Consider the following 17,938-nt stretch of genomic DNA (forward strand, 5'->3'; position numbering starts at 1 on the left):
CAATCGGTTCAAAAGTAGAACCACGGTTACCCCTAAATCAGCTATAACCTATTGTTAACTTGCTATAGGAGATTAAAAAAAATAAAATTAAAAAGGGTCTAATTGTATCATATTTTCAAGTTCAATGGCTTATTTGGAACATTTTCGAGTTTGATGACTTAATTGCACTTTTCATAAAAGTTGAATGTCTGTTTTCAAAAAAAAAAAAAAAAAAGAGAAGTTGAATGTCTTATTTGAACTTTTTTTTAATACTATTGACTCTATTATAATGTAGTATCTGTCTTTTTTTTTTTTCGAGTACAATGTAGTATCTGCCTTATTTGAACTTTATTCCTTAAAAGAGATGATACCATTTTGATAATTCAACTATATATAGTAATATTTTTAATTTTTGTCTTTTACCAATAATTTGACTATTTAATTTGGTAGATCTTCTCTAATTATTCAAATGGACCAAATTCAATTCAAAATATTTAAGATATACTTATTTTCACCAAACATCATTTTTATTGAACTTAAAGGTTCGAAAAATGACTTTTAAGAAGAAAATATTCATTATGGTCATGAAAAAAAAATTGTTCAATTTGACAAAAAATGACTTACTAGATTTTTAGTTGAATTTTTTTTTTCAAATTCTTTATTTTTTTCGTATTTATCATCTCTTTCATGTCTTTTCAACTTAGTGTCTCGATTATTATTACTCCCAACCACCACCATACTGATACACCACCACTAGCAACCACTAGCAGCATACCACTTATTATTATTATTATTATTATTATTATTATTATTATTATGTTTATTTTCATGAATATGACCAAAACATAAAATAATAAGCCATTTTTCAAAAATCATTTTCTAAATTTTTAAACAGACCTTTGTTGATTTAAAAATGTCAAGAGATTAAAAATGATTAAATTTTTTTTTTTGAAAACAAAATGATTAAATTAATCGTGAGAACAAAAAATAATAAACACGTTACAAATTAAAAAAGAAGCGTAAATAGGACGTCCGCACTTAAAGGCAGGTCACATATGCATAGAGAAACGAATAAGTGTGTGAATTAAATGTGCTATGACTCTATTATATGAGTCAATGTATTTAGCCTCAAATGTTAAAAAGAAAAACTAAAAGCACAACTTTTGTTTAGAACAAGGCAGAGAGTTACATGACACTGTAATAAAAGGTGTATAAATTAATTAGACAATTAGGACATTATAATAATAATAATAATTATAGTCTCTAAATACCAATTAGTTATAACCCAGCTTCAGCTTAAATAATTTGCACCCCAAAAAGCATAAACCCGGCCGGTTTCACATCCTTATTCCCCATTTCCATTTCTACCCCTTCTCTTCCTTCCTCAATATCCTCATCACCCTTCTCAACACTGCCCTCTTCCGTCTTTTTCTCAACCCCATTGTTACTGTTAACGTTGTCATTTCCGTCCTCGTCGCGGCGGTCAGTATATTCCACATCTAAGACGCAAATGGACCGGGTTTCCGCTACTATTGAATTTTCTATATATATTTCTACATATCTGTAAAACTAATTGTTTACGGATTCACTTTGTTACCCATGAAATGTAATGTAAACTTTGTCTTGAAAGAAGGGACATGTTGCAAAAAAAATTGATCTAAGCGCATTGTAAAAATGGTCAAATTGCACAATTAAGTATCAAAGATCTACATACTGGTGTGTATGTAGATCTTTGATAGTATTTGCACAATTTCAAAGTAAATTAAGAGCACAGGGTTTAGGCTTAGGGTGTTATATTTCAACTTTCGACATGACAGATGTTAAATTTCAATTGTTTCCTACTCACCAACATAACATGTGCTTGCTTTGTTGTGCCTTTATTGGCTTGCAAAGTTGCAATAATATTTTTCCCGCGAATTAATCGAAATTATGATGCCAAAAAAAAATCATATTTTTGCCTATGCTTTACATGAAATGTCAAGTAGTAGACACTATCAACTCAATGGTAATGCAATAGCTTTGCTACACGGATTCTTGACTGCAGTTTTCGGGCTTCATTCAAGAAGCCAGAACGACGAAGACCATTGATGACTGCTTCTTTATCCGACTTCAGAATTTTCATACCACCTCTAATACACGAAAGCAATAGCTTAGATGCTTCGCGAAATCTCCCGGTCCTACAAAGACCGTGCACCATTGATGAATAGGTAAAACAATCCTTCTCATCCATCCATTTAAACACGTGCAATGCATGGTCGATTTGGCCAGCTTTACACAACCCATTGATAAAGCAGTTGAAAGCAACCAAATTCGGTACAAAACCCATCTTGTTCATGCACTCCAAGTGGTGTTCCGCCCCTTTTATATCTCCGGTCTTGCATAGGCCATCGATTAAGATAGTATGTGTGTATACGTCGTGAACCAACCCTCTTTTCTCGGCATCTTCCACCAAAAAGTAGGCGTATTCTAGCTTCCTGTTCTTGCAGTATAGATTAATAAGGGTGTTGTACGCCACTATGTCAAGGTTAACGCCATTCATGATCATATTCTCCAGACACTGATGAGCGTCCTTCGTCCTACCTGCCTTAAGTAAACAACTAATGACTGTACAGTACGCGTGAGAATCAAATATATACCCTTTGCTTCTCATATCCGCCAGGACTTGAAGCCCTTCTTCGAAACGTCTTAAACTAAAGCAGCATTTCATCACTGTAGTATACGTTACAGTGTCCGGGATATGACCTTTTTCCACGAGCTCTTTCAGAAGCCTTCTTGCAGGTGCTGGCCGCCCCGACTTGCAAAGCCCGTGGATGAGAATATTGTATGTTACCAACTGAGGAGCAAAAGCATGACGCTTTAAGTACCTAAATAGCATCATAGCATTCTCCGTATACCCATTTTTGCAGAGACCGTTGATTAGGATATTAAACGTGGTAGGACAAGGGGGAATCCCTTGTAAAAGAATGTCCCGGAAAACCCTGTAGCCCTCGTCTGGTTTTCCAGACTTGAAGAAGCAATGCATCAGAGTGTTGTAGCTCCAAACATTGGGAAAAATGCCCAAATCTAGCATCTCTTCGAACAGATCAAGGCACCGAGATAACAAGCCGTGCTTGGTCGCACCAGCTATCAAAGAATTATACGTGACAACATCCGGTATAACCCCAGCTTCTTTCATTCTACGAAGAACGGAATAACCTTCGTGAATCCCAACAAATTGACAATATGCTGTAATCAGAGTATTATAAGTCACCACGTCCGCTTCTACTCCTACCTTTACACCATCGATTATCACTGCTTCTGCTTTCTCCAGTTGCTTGGCTTTACAGAAACACACTACACTTATATTTAGTAACTTTGTTGATAATCCACCTTTAGTTCTCCACATCAATTCCAACAAGAAGAACCCAACCTATAACACATTGAATGCAAACATCAAATGTACTCTTCATTCCCAATCTACATGTATAAAACACACAATTATACTAAGAAAAACCCAAATAAATCCTAGGAATCTCATCATAACCCGCACCAGACAGTTGGAATGCAGGGAAAGCAACGCAGCATCAAGAATCAAGACATGCAATTGCTGATTCAAACGTAAATGCATGTTGGGACAACCCCAGCTAAGTTGGAAACTTAGTAGCCCCAAAGTTACAACTTTGGCTCTCAGCCGGTGACCTATTGGTTTTCTTGGTTTGAGTCAGTTAACTATGAACAATCTGTGCTGATTTAGGTACTAAAAGACCCAGATTTTAGCTTTCACTTTTTGAACAGCTCAAGCACAAAATCCTCTCTTGTTTATACTTTAACCAGCAGAGTAGTATGGCAAATTTAGCAGAGTAGCAGATGCCCATTCTTGATATGGCAAATTTACAGCTTGAAAGTGATTTTTCGACAAAGCAAGCTAAAAACAATGAAATTCCATTACTATAACATAAGCTGCAGAATCAAAATGGAAATTTAGAATTAGAACTACAGAGTTGTGCTACTGAAAGGGATAAAGGTTTCACCTTTGCAACTTCTCCAAGCAGGAATCAACGGTGACCGGTGCTGCCGGCGAGAAAAGAATTAAAATGTTAAACTTTCTCCGGGAAGGGATCGGCAAAAATAGGATTAAAACTTAAAAAAAAAGAAATTATTTTATGATATACCAAAATTTTGAGGGAAGAAAAACAAAATTTAGCCCTTTTTCGTTGCCCGGCGAGTTTAAAGAGGAAGAAATTAGGAAAAATTGTAATTTAAACCTCAAATATGTCAATTATTAATGTTATTTTTTAATTATTAGTAGTGTAAATGCTGTCTTTTAATTTTCAAAACGTAATATATATTGTACTTTTTCTGAATTATTAATGGTGTAAATGTAATTATCCGGCATTTTTTCTATTCGAATACATTTTCTCTTCATCTTTCTTTTTTAGTTTGTTCTCTTTCTGCCAACAATAATGTTTCTCCTTCTTCCTATTAGGAGAGGGATAATATATATCATATTTTAAAAATTGAAGGATAATATTTATACTACTAATATATCAGTCAGAATGCACACATGTATTCTATTCATGTATAATGCATCACAACCTAATATTACCTAATTCATGCACATGCATGTTAAGATCAAATAGGTCTTTATTTGGCTTGTAATGGGGCTAAGGGTGAGTGGCTAAACAAAGAAGGAGTATGGAAAAATGAACAAAGAGAGAGAACTTCACACCTATTATCCCAATCTACACCTATGAGGCTATACTACGATCATAATTCAGTAATATTACTGCCAAAAAATAGTAAAAATTATTGCGGAAGAATGATATGATTTGAACTTTTGACATATATCAGTCAGAATGCACACATGTTTTACTAGCTGAATGATACTTAATTGTGCAATTGGACCACAAATCTGTTAAAAAAAGAATTTTACCAAAGGTCGGCTTAAATTTTAGGTGAAAATTTTTAGGTGTGCACAATTAAGTAAAGAACCAGGTTGTTCCAAAGCATTAAGAAGTACTTTTGAAATTGCATGGTCTTAATTTACTTTGAAAAATAAAATAGTCTTACCAAAATTCACTTACGTATAATCACCTCCAACCACCCTAAGCCTAAACCCTGTGCTCTTAATTTTATTGTGCAAACCAAACCTATTGTGACTATTTGCTTTGATTAACCTTATCGATTTTATTTTTCGAGAAATATGATTAACTCAACACTTTGGATCAGTTGGTAAGCTAGACTCCAATGCAATTGTAATTTGTAAAGTGATTAAGTTAGAGCCAAACTCCACATCAGACTTTAATGCAACTGTAAAGTCATCAAATAAGAGCCAAACCTCGCGCAGTGTACTGACTAAATGACAATTGGATTTGAACTTAACCTCTATGTGATTAATGGCAACTAATTTTGAGGACTTATAGTTTACTCTCTATGTGATTGAAGTCCCTCCTAATGGATTACCACAGCTATTGAATGTGGACAGTATTAGTGTGATCTTACTACGTTTTTATGTAAGTTTTTCTGTTTCCTTGTTGTATAGAAAAGAAAAAAAAAGAGAGAGAGAGAAATATGAAAGACATGAAAATGAAATGGAAAGAGAGGATGCATATTTTGTAATTCAATGATTCAACATACAAATTAAAGAATAAAGCAATTTTTACTAGCTTACTTTCAGAAACAATAAAAAAGCCATTTTAACTATATTATTTCTATTAATTAGAATGGGAAACAGCAAGATTTTCACAAGCCTCCAGTACCTACAGTTAGCCGGCAAAAAAAACCCAACTTACACTAGAGCTCATTTCGATCGTCCAATCACCCACCGAATTCTCACAATCTCACCCAAAACAAATAAATCTAATTAAACCCTAAACAAATAAACCTAATTAAGTAAATAAAATAAGGATTTTAAAAAGAATTACTTGTTGTCGTTGCTGGACTTGTTGTCGAAATCTGAAATACCGATGGCTGCGAAGACCGGGGTGTGAGCAACAGCGGCAGGGCCGGTTTTTTTTATTTGAGTGGCTCTGTGCTGGTAAATAAGTGAGGCCCTATCAAAGTATAAATAAATTGCGAATTGAAGGAAAATTGCAGAAAAATGTAAAAATGCTAAAACAAATTCAAACTTTGTTTAATATAAAGAAAATTCTAACATAATGCAAACTATAGATCTTTTATTTAAAAAGAGATGTCCTTCTAGGATTCTTTGACAGGCAGGTGAAGTAGCATTCTAACACATTGCAGACCAACAAAACAGAAGTGTTCTAACAATTTTGGTGAGATGCACATTTTGGTGTCATTGCATTTGTTTGTAGCACAAACTATCCATAAAAAAGGTCACCACAATTCCTCAATGAATTCAATTAGAAAAATCTAAAACAAATTTAATCACTCCATCACTCAGATAAAGAAATGAAATTTAATCCCATGAATACAAAAAATTTCAAAGATTTCAGGGAAACGAAGAAAATGCTACAGGTGGATTATGGTTTACTATTCCCAAGCATAGTTAAGTGCAAAACTCACTCAATACAAAAATCTCATTTCCATAAGAATCACAGTGAAATCTGATCCAAAATAACACTGAACACAACTGCACATTCATGTGCACAATCTAACTTCTCTATTCATCAAAATCAAAACCTTCAAATATAATCACACAATTCAACCTTATGTAAATATGTAATTGACAATTGGAAATTGAAACCTGACTGGAATCCGGAATCCCCAATCGGAAATTGAAATCTGGAATGCCGGTGCTCTGTGCCTCCGTGGTCTGTCGCCCGTCGGCTTCCTCACGTCTGCCGTCTCGCCGGTCAGCAGTCAGCTCAGCGCCTCAGCTGCTCTCGCCTCTCGCCGTCGGCGTCGCTCGCACGCCTAGCAGCCAGTCGCCAGTCGGCGTCGCGCGATATGGGATGAAAGCTTGGAACTAGCGTTGGCTGTCTTGAGCTAAAATGTTTTGTGATTTAGATTTTTAGAAGAGCTTGCTAACTTTTTTCCTTTTTCCAGTTAATCATTTCTCACCATTAATATTTTATTTATTAATACCTTTCTATAAAAAGTTTAAAATTAATCCTATCTAAATATATAGAAATAGTATTGTATCCTTGTGATCATATTTAAAATTTAAATATTTCTTGATATGTCTTTAAAAAAAAATGAGTAAATTTAATAGAAGTATACAACTCAAAACATACAATATTTATATATTATTACATAAGAATTTTTTAAAAAAAATAAAAATATGCACCGTGTTGTTAATGTTTTAATCATACTAGTATTGTCCCGTGCGATGCACGGATATGTATTATAACTATTGTGACTTGTAAAATAGAATGTTATACATTATTGAACACTTCATGGTACACTACGTTAGTAGTTGAAGTACTAACATTATTAATGTCATTACATATTAATATTTTCAACCCATTAAGATTGCTCACTCTGGAAGCTACAATTGGCCATAAACAAATACGGGTTTCAAACAAATACGGGTTTCTTAAAAGTAACCAAATATGTATAAGTGTTTGACTTTGACTCTTGTTAATTGTCATTGCATATGACAACATTAAAGAAAATTGCCTTTTTTAACATTTGAACATGATACACTAATTGACACTAATAAAATAATGCGGAGTAATATTTTATTAACACATTAATACGAATAATATTATTAACACATTTGGACCACAATACTCTTACTAAAAATATTATTATCATTACTAATAATAATATTATTACTACTTTAAATTTTAAAAACTACAACTGGGTATGCGGGGTATACTCTTACCCCTTTTCCATCTCCGTATTCACTGTTCAAAGAATCCATCCATTTCCAACAGCTTCCCCATCACTGCGCTTTCTGTTTCGCAAGTTTGAAGCATTTTAGCTCGAATAGTCCATATATCACAGCTCAACGATTATTCTAGTGAAGCGCAAGAACGTATGGTCGTATGGGTTAGTTTCCCTTCTTTTTCAATACCCATCTGAGATGTGTGTAGATCGTAAGCAGTTCCCTTCAATTTCTAGGTTGAATCTTGCATAAAAGGCAACTTGCGTGCTATATCTTTCAGGAAATTTATATTCTATCATACAAATGACCTGCTTTTAATATTTGCAAAACCCTAACTGTATAATGCAAATGTAGATTCAACAATTTGCCTAAGTCCGATTCAAGTATAGATCTTCCTAAATTGTTAATTCGAAAGCACATGCATTACATTTTAGAATAAGAATTTCATATCGAGGTGGTATCTTAATCAGTAGTTGTTAGTATATTTGTTGGATTCGTTGATTTAATCTCCGATTTGCTACAAATTTGGTTCAATTTCTAGGAAGAATTGTGCAATAAAGCTAATTTTTATATTTCACCTAACAACCGTACCCTCTTATTGAAGTAGGGATAGGATGAAAAAGAGATTACTACCTAATTACCTACAAATTTTGGTTTGTTTTTTCTCAACAAACTTAGATAGGTTTTTCACTAATCGGTTGATTCCTAGGACCACCGTTGTGCATCTGAGATCCTATCTATGTTTGGTAGGTTAGATTGTTAAAATTTGTTTATTCTAACACTGATTTGGCAGCAGCTGATGTCGTTGGATTTTCATCAGAGAAGAGCTCTCCAACAAATGAAGGCAACCGGTTAACTCTCTAGGCATTGATGAAGGCAACCGGTTAACTCTCTAACCATTGATGACGGTAACTCAAATTTTGTTTTTTTTTTTTTTTTTTTTATCATTAATCTTCTACTAATTTAGTTTTTAAGCTTTCTGTCAGATTTTACTCATAATTTTATTTTTCTAAATTTCAAGTTATATGCATATTAAGATATTCAAGTGTTATGTGACTATAAGGTGAATGAATTCATTACTAAATGATGGGACTTTTCATGTATAAATCAACTTAATAAAATTGGGTCTCTGCACCTATTCTTTTTTTTCTGAACTTCTTGTTTGTGTTCGGAAAATAGGATTTGGCTAAGGATTGCCCTTTTTTTAATTTCTGAATTTGAAAGTTATCCTTCAATAAATTTCCAAACCGATTTTTCCATATCCTCATTTCTTTTTATCATTTGGCTAAGGATGCCTCATCCCCTCTTTTCTTTCTATCATTTATATTCAAAAGTCAAACCATTCAATTCATTAGATGATTCCTATCTCAAAAAAGCATTTTCTCCTCTTTCCTTTCTTACATAATATTAGGAAAAGGTGACTGTATTAATATATTTTTCATATTTAAATTGGATTTCACATGACTGCATGTGTATTAATCTATTATTCATAAAAGTAATTCGATGTAATTCAGAATGTGAAACTAAACTGCATTTAGAAGGACTAAAATGTGAAACTTTATGTTAATAGATTTTTTTAGAGAAAATTGCCATTTTGGTCCAATGACTATTGTAGTACTGTTAATTGCTATCCGCGACTTTCAAAAATGTTAATTACGTACCATGACTATGCTTTTTTTCTCAATTTTGGTCCAGCCGGCCAAATTGCCGGCCAAAAACGGCCGGAAAACATTAAACCCACGTTAATCCTTAATTGAGAGGGGTAAAAAAGTCTTTTCCTATGTTTATTACAGTCAGCTTGCCGTGTTCTTGCCTTTCGGTACGACGGCCGGAGATTAAGCGCGGCGGTGCAATCCTCAAGCGCCTTCTCGAACAATCCCAGCTTGAACCTGCAAGCCGCTCTGTTATACAGCAGAACTGAATTGCATGGATCGTGTCCCAATCCTTGAGTGTTCATAGACGCCGCTTCTGCAAACTTTGAAGCCTTGAAAAGATCATTCGCGCTCGATCTTGCCGCCGCCAGCGTCGCCATTTTCTTCACCAGCAACGCCGCATTTTGTTCGCTGCTTCGATCCAACACCATTGCTTGCTTAATTAGGTTTTAGGTTTGAATAGATCGATTTGGGGAAATTGAGTTCGGTCAATTCGGATACAGTCAAAGGCCAAATAATAAACATAGGAAAAGACTTTTTTACCCTCTCAATTAAGGATTAGCGTGGGTTTAATGTTTTCCGGCCATTTTTGGCTGGCAATTTGGCCGGCTGGACCAAAATTGAGAAAAAAAGCATAGTCATGGTACGTAATTAACATTTTTGAAAGTCGCGGATAGTAATTAACAGTACTACAATAGTCATTGGACCAAAATGGCAATTTACTCATTTTTTTATTAGTAAGTCAGAAACTGATTTTTAAAACCATGATACTTTTGTTCAAATTGGTACATATTATCTGATTTAAATTCGAATTTAGAGACTCATTTGAATACTATCTGTCTGCATTTTATATACACTAACTGAGTTCAAAACAGGATATTTTGTCAAAGATAAGATTTGGATTTCAATAAGGTGGCAACAATCAGGCTATTAAAACAATTCATATGAGCTTCTTTATAAAGTATGTAATATTAAATTACAAAAAGAAATCTAAATGCATTTTGTTGAATTTTTGAGTACACATGATAATTAGATTAGAAGGAGTGCATAAGTTATACATATGCAGTAAATATTTCAACCAACCTGGCTTTTCACCTCTCCTTCTGAAACAAATTCCTGCAATAAGAAGTCTTAAAAAGGATTTATGAGTATACAATAAACTTATATTAGAGTTTATTAAGGGACCATTCCAGTGAAAAATTAATTACCAATTTGGCCCCTTGACTATAGCAAAATTGCCAATTTGGTCCCAATTTGACGGATGTTTAATTGCAAAATAAACGGAGGACCAAATCAGTTAAAAATTTCAAAGTTGAGAGACTTAATTGAGCACGAAAAATTGTCGATGACCAAATGGTAATTTCACAATAGTCGAGGGACTGTTTCGGTAATAAACTCCTTATATTAAATAGTCATTGAGGTTAGGATCAATACCTCTAAGAAATCGAGATCTTGCTCTTTGGACTACAATTTTGAACTTCAAGCAGTTCTGGGCAGATAAATCTCCTCAGAAAATATACCAAATAAAAAATATAGTAATAGATTACACATGAAGATAAAATCATAATGAAAATGGTGAAAACGATTTAAAAAAAGCCATATAAATATTTGTTTATATATCTATAAATCTATAAAAATCTATTTACAACATGTTTTGGAATTAATATTGGAAGTAAATTGTCAGGCATACCTCAAGGTCATGAAATACTCACTATCTGCATTTGATTACATCACTCGTATGTGCGCACACAATGCAGCTTCATAGCACTGATGGTCTTCAAAGGGATCACACTGCTGGCATGTTTTCTAAATTGTGCATATCTTAGGAATGTATAGTATTTGTATTCTAACCAATCTCTAAAATCTGTAATTGTTATCCGAGATTGAAGCATCATCTTTATTTATAGGTAGAATGCAAGTAGTGTATATATCTGTTATTTAATGTTATCCTTTCAGATAACAAAGAGATAATAACGATTGAGATTAAAAAACTTAAAGCAACCATTTATTAATACCGTTTCGTGAACTGGTTGAACGATTCCAACAGGCTGCTAAATTTAATTTGATTGTCGAACCCATTAACGCAGACTAAATTATCTAAATTATTAAATTATTATATACCAAAACGTCGTAGCTTTGGTTGGCAGGAATTGGCGCCAAAATTTGTGGCCATTTGGGTTTTGCTTTATTATATATAAAGATTTCTCTCATACGATGTCCAGTTGAGGTGATTCAAGCCGCTACAGAAAGCTAAGAGATTAAGTGAGTGTTCTATAACTTTTTATGATAAAAGTTTTCTCAAATTTGAAACGCAACACGTCTAAAATTAAACCCGAAGTTCGATGCGTCAAGCTAGCGACACGACGGTGACACGCCCATGTATGTCGCATGGGCGCCTTTTCTATGCAGAAGTATACAGGTCCATGACACAACCATGTTTTGTGGACAAGTCACGGTCAATGTATGACGCATGAATGAAGTATTTAAGCTCGTTTTTTGGATCTTTTTGAGGACTTTTCGATCGTAGACTTCAAGAAACGTTACAAGACACTTTTTGAAGCTTCAATCACTAATTAGTATCTCACGGGTCTCAATCCGTCAGACGGGTCAGATCTTTGATGAATGTATCAGATCTTTAACCTCATTAATCAAAAATCTGACCCATCTTTCGGATTGAGACTCGTGGGACGATCTCGATCACACAAGTTTTTGCCCATGAGAATATAGAAAAAAAAAAAGTGGTAGTATTTCATTACCCAACCCTACAAAGTACACTTTGCAAATTAAATGCATTATGTAGTGTTGTTAAGTGTGATATCACATAAACTTAAAACATGCACTTACCAACACTACAAAGTGTACTTTTTAGAAGAATTTTAAAGTATATTTTTGCAACACTATAGAGTGCTCTTTCATATAACAATGGATGCATACTGCATGTGCAACATTTTTCATTAAGACATGCATATAGTTGTGGTGCAAGTTATTGTGGCTATTAAGTTGTAACATTAAGTTTGTAACTGAAATAACGATTTTCATTACAATTAATAGCCTATAATGATAGCACAAAGGCTCTTTAAGCACGATCCTCCCATTACTCTCTTGTTACAGTTCATACTACATTACTACACCATCTAGTTGGCAAGTTGCACATGAGATTAAGTGGTAGACAAGTATGTTTAACTCCTTGTATTGTAGTTCTTGAGACAACCCTACAATGAAGGTAACAATTATGTTGGAGGCATGCCACCCTATCACTTTCACAATGAAGTTAGATAAATTATCATATTTTCTTGCATGTTATGAAATAATATATATGTTTTATAACCCTATTTGTTGCATGTCGCAAATTTTACTGTGGACCGTAAATTTTAACTACATTACGATTTCAATAGAAATTATACCCAACAATATATGACACCACCTACTCAGTTTCATTATATGCACCTTTTAGTTTCATCTAACAAACACTACAATATCATTTTTAGTATGCTATAGTTTCACATATTTGAGTGTATATTGTCCAATGAAACTGTAGTTATATCGAAATGATACTGTAGTTGTGTTGTAATGAAACTATAGTGTATATAAAATGAAACTTAATAACAATTTCACATATTTGAGTGTATAATGCATGTCGAATGAAACTGTAGTTATATCGAAAAGAAACTATAGTTGTGTTGAAAGGAAATTGCAGTGTATATAAAACGAAACTGAATATGTTATACACACAGAGTTACTTTTTGCGGAACAGGTGCCATTTCTTTTTATTAATCAAAACGACACTATTTTGATGTCTGAACTATCATGCATTGTGTACTGTGGTCCACAGTAAAATTTGCGATAAACACGGGCAAATTATACTGTGCACCACGGTGCACATAGCAATGTGCACCACGTACCAAAACGACGTCGTTTTGAGCATTGTAAACTAATCGTCCGTTTTTTTTGGAAATCACGTTTCCCGTTTCGGCCGGTCTCTGTATTTATGTTAATATTCTGTGTATTCCAGGCAATCATTCTGTGTATTCTAGGCAACCTTTCTGTGTATTATAGGCAACTGTTATGTGTATTCATGTTAGTAACACATGTTGTGATTTCATGTTAGTAACACATGTTGTGATGTGTTTGTGCATTCGAATGTTTAGGAGGATGAGTTCTGTCATGTGTATTTTGTGTAAATATTATGTGTATTCATGTTATTAACACAAGTTGTGATGTGTTTGTGCATTCGAATTTTAGGAGGATGAGTTCTGTGTATTTTGCGTCAATATTCTGTGTATTATGGGCAAACATTTTGTGTATTCTAGGCAAACGTTCTGTGTATTCTATATAATGATTATGTGTATTATAGATAATGAATTCCCTGGAGTCATTCGCGTCCACTAACATCTGTGTATTTTGTGTCAATATTCTGTGTATTCTGGCATTTCTGGGCAAACATTCTGTGTATTATAGATGATGATTATGTGTATTATAGATAATGAATTCCCTGAGTCATTCGCGTCCGCGTCTACTAACACCGAAACGACGTCGTTTTACGTATGTGGTGCACATTGCTATGTGCACCGTGGTGCAGGGTATAACGATTGATAAAAACGGTGGAAGGCAGGAAGCAGAGACTTTGGTCCTATGGGCCTATGGGCCTACAGGTCCATGTTAGCAAGTCACCACAAACTTAGGATGTAGACACAAAATTATATTCTAAATATGATACGACATTAACTTGACATAAAAAAATAAAAATAAAAATAAAAATAAAAATATAAAGAAAACAAATGTATCAAGAAAGTTAATTACTCCTCCTTTTCGCCCTACTAGTTAAAAAACATCAGCCCTCTAGTCACTTGTATTTTCCCCATAATACTTCCAAGTAAAAATCTTGTGCCCTCTTTTCACTTTATATGTATTCATTTACACAAGTTAATATCCAATTTAGTCTTTAACTATAGTTATTTTTTCAAATTAGTATTAAATGTACTTTTATACTTAATTAGATCATAAAGTTTGATGGTTTTAATCCTAATTGAGTCCTCGATTGTTAAAATCAAAGACTAAATCAACAAAAACTGCTATAGTCGAGAATTTAATTGAGTATTAACCACTATAGTACAATCGAAGATTAATATGGACAAAATTACTACAGCCGAAGACTAAATTAAGTATTATTAGTAAAAAGAAAATTACCTATATAGGACTCGATTAGGTTGAATAATCCTCATCCTATTCCCTTTAAACTGGCTTTAAAGAGAATTATTTATTGTTGTAGTTTGCAGTGAATTAAGGACAAGAAACTGTATTGTCCAGCTAATGTGAAGAGATTATTATGAGTCCAGCTTGAAGGCAATATATATAATATCCCACTTCCCTTTCCAGCCAACCATTCATCAATTCAACTTAATTGATTTGATTTGTAAAGGTTGCAAGGCAGGCCAGCACTGATTTAATTTGCAAATTGTGTTATAAAGAGAGTGACAGCAGCTGGCAGAGACTGTCATATGTTTCCTCATATAATTAAAGTGCAAAAGTTTAATTAACAGTGTCTAATTAACTTCACACTATACAATATATATTATTCTGGTTCACTTTAATGATTATTTTTAATTATTAGATTCTAAAACTATATATAGAGAAGAAGAAAAGGGGAGTTTTGAAGGTTATATATGAGATTTTATATTGTAATTAAAGGAATAGATGAATAAGTTCAAAATTTTTAATTGAGACAGTAGTCCTACATTTTTACATGATCAACATATATGCATAGGTTATGACACACAAGTGACATAACTAGTGTATTCTCCCAGTTTCTTACAATCTAATAAAAAGAAAAATTCACGATAAAATGTATTCTGTACTACACATTAATATTTCTCTCAATATAATAAGCATATCATATATTGCAACCAAATAACAATTGAATGATTAATAATATCACTAACAATTATTGAAGTTTTAATATACTTTATTCTTGTCTAATATCTGAATTTTATTAGAGAAAGAAGAATTAAAGAAAAAAAGAGGAAAATTAAAAGACAAGTGTAATTTTCGTCTTGTTTAGGTTTTAGTCCAAGAAAATCATGCACTAAATATATTATTTTACCATTTCTAGATTAGTGTTGTTTAGGTCTTCATCCAAAATAATCCACCCATCACACCAATGACTAAATACGTCACCTTAGTGACTAATTGGGGTTCTATTGCAACTTCATATTAATTAGAGACACCCGCCTTAAAACTATAATTTTTTCTTTAAAAGGAAAATAAAAGAAGTGTGTAATTTAATTCCCCAATAGCAGAATTTTCTATGATTTTTGTAGCTTTTATATCCATGTGGAAGAGAGAAGCTTGAAGAGAGAATGTTGAGTTCCTCCTTAGAAGACTTGATTTTTTGTGGGACCCACTGTCCCAAAAAAAAAAACAGCGTCTTTCTCATCAGTTGCGTGTTACTCGCGAATGCACATACATGTTGGGCTCATTAGTTCTATTACATTTTTTTTCGTCCTTTACCTCTCTCATGTTCTTTCTCCTAATCACCTTCATAAAAACCAACTAAAATCTCCATCTATTGAGGTTGCTCCGCAGGGCCGGATTTTAGGGCGTGCAAGATGGGCAACAGCACAGGGCCCCAAAAATTTGGGGGCCCCTAGTCCAGTCCTGGCCTAATTGTTAGTATATGTATTTGTGATTATATTGGCCCAAAATTAGGTTTTTTGCATTTTTCTTCAATTCGCAGTTTATTTATGCTTTGATAGGGCCTCACTTATTTACCAGCACAGGGCCACGCAAATCAAAAAACCGGCCCTATTGCTCCGTACATTAGGTACAATATAATATAATGCGCATGAAAGTTTCATTCACGAAGATGAATAAATAAAGGTAATAGCTCATGAAAACTCATAGTTCCACAAATGGACATCTTTGAGAAAAAAGCAATATATCCGCCATGGATTCTGATCTAATCCTCAACTACTTGGCGTGTTGGACGTTAAGGTCAACCTTCGATACTATACCAAGGATCCAAATGGTTACATCGTACGTACATATATGTGTGATAGTAAATTAATTAACTTGTTTAATTATTAGCTGGAGTAGTGTTGAATAATCTTAATCCCTCCAAATTAAAATTCTTCCAATATCTCTTCTGGATTCTTTGACTTTCAATTAAGTTTCAAATGAATATGAAATCAATCAATCTACCTTAACATTATGCTATTAAGTCAAATTAAGGGACTAATCTAAGAGAGAAAGAGTGAGAGAGAGAATATATTCTTGGTGGATAAAAGAGAAGAATAATGTGGCCGGTGGCGTGGTTGGATGAATCTCCTTCACAGCTGGAATTGAAAACTATTCATACTAGGCATTCTCTCATTCCCATTGCCATTGGGTTAAGTAATATGCCATATATGCTTTTTATTACTCACCACACATTATATCCATATATGTGAATTATTCCACATGATGATGAAAATTACAACAAATTATTTTTATTACATTGTTTAGTAAATCTCGGTCTTTTATAGCTAATTTGATTTCCAACTAATTTATAATAAAAAAAAAGTTTATCTTATCATCATTTAAGATGTATTTGGCTAATCATGGACAACCGACCTTAACTCTCACTAGAGAAAAGAGTAGTTCACACATATGGAAGAGGAACAAAAACTCTTATGTACATTGCTCAGGAGAATTATTACAATATATTGTACAAAATTCCAATGAAATAGACTACAATTATAACAAAAATAGAAATAGTCTATGATACAACAATTAAATCTAAAGAAAAGGTCGGACACCATAAGGATCTTTAATATGCCCCCGCAAGAAGGAGGCACCATTAAATTAAAGACTCCAATCTTGTCTCTGAAAAGCGTGAACAGTCTTCGCCCAAGCAATTTCGTAAGCAAGTCAGCAACCTGAGTAGAAGAGGGTATATGCGCAACACGTAACGACCCACTCATGACTTGTTCACGAACGAAGAAATAATCAAGTGCAAGGTGCTCATTCGGGAGTGAAATACCAGATTTCTGCAAACATACGTGGTACTAAGGTTATCTGCAACGTAACAATCCACTCATGACCTAGTGACCAAGGGCAATTAGGTTGGGTATAATGCCGATATGGTGAACTCCACTTTAGCGCCATCAACTCTCCATTCAGCCAAATTTGATGCTAACAATCTCTTTAACTTAGTAGGTCAGACTCAAGAAGACAACATAATTTGTAAACTTACAAAGTGTCATTATGAGACGCCAATAGCCCTCTAACACTTAACCTACTACCACGCTATAACATTGCTAGCCATATCACTTCGTTGCACTGTTTGCCATGGCCAATTAAAAAATGTCACATCAGTTTACCTGATATTTACTGGGTACCATAATGTAACTCGTAGACCAACACTAATATAAATATTCCCATATACTAATCATTCTATATTTCTATATACCATCTACCATATATTGAAATTGAAGACTTCCCATGGCCAAGATTCGAATCTCACTTATACTAAGCTAATACACAAAGGCAATACTTG

The 17,938-nt window shown here is 33.7% G+C and overlaps 1 protein-coding gene and 1 long non-coding RNA gene across 10 annotated transcripts; one reads left to right on the top strand and one right to left on the bottom strand.

Annotated features, from left to right (window-relative positions):
- Positions 1–1,814: 1,814 nt before the first annotated feature.
- On the bottom strand, positions 1,815–6,916 carry LOC116016539 (putative pentatricopeptide repeat-containing protein At4g17915). Of its 7 annotated transcripts, none has more exons than XM_031256855.1 (4): positions 6,673–6,916; positions 5,883–5,992; positions 3,990–4,029; positions 1,815–3,388 (listed from the first exon to the last, which is right to left on the bottom strand). In XM_031256855.1, exon 4 carries the CDS (start codon positions 3,362–3,364, stop codon positions 1,979–1,981), a length of 1,386 nt encoding a protein of 461 aa, XP_031112715.1. In that variant the 5' UTR covers positions 3,365–3,388; positions 3,990–4,029; positions 5,883–5,992; positions 6,673–6,916; the 3' UTR covers positions 1,815–1,978. The 7 variants fall into 7 exon arrangements, with proteins under 7 accessions (XP_031112715.1, XP_031112714.1, XP_031112713.1 ...); XM_031256854.1 differs by having other exon boundaries at positions 5,883–6,011; XM_031256853.1 differs by having other exon boundaries at positions 6,668–6,916.
- An 814-nt stretch (positions 6,917–7,730) lies between these two features.
- LOC116017263 lies at positions 7,731–12,471 on the top strand. Of its 3 annotated transcripts, none has more exons than XR_004097866.1 (3): positions 7,731–7,917; positions 8,550–8,661; positions 11,553–12,471. It is a non-coding gene; the product is annotated as an uncharacterized LOC116017263 (long non-coding RNA). The 3 variants fall into 3 exon arrangements; XR_004097864.1 differs by lacking the exon at positions 11,553–12,471 and adding an exon at positions 11,090–11,414; XR_004097865.1 differs by lacking the exon at positions 11,553–12,471 and adding an exon at positions 9,547–10,235.
- The last annotated feature ends 5,467 nt before the right edge of the window (positions 12,472–17,938 follow it).

The sequence above is a fragment of the Ipomoea triloba genome, chromosome 4, assembly GCF_003576645.1.
Source record: "Ipomoea triloba cultivar NCNSP0323 chromosome 4, ASM357664v1".
Classification (NCBI taxonomy): domain Eukaryota; kingdom Viridiplantae; phylum Streptophyta; class Magnoliopsida; order Solanales; family Convolvulaceae; genus Ipomoea; species Ipomoea triloba.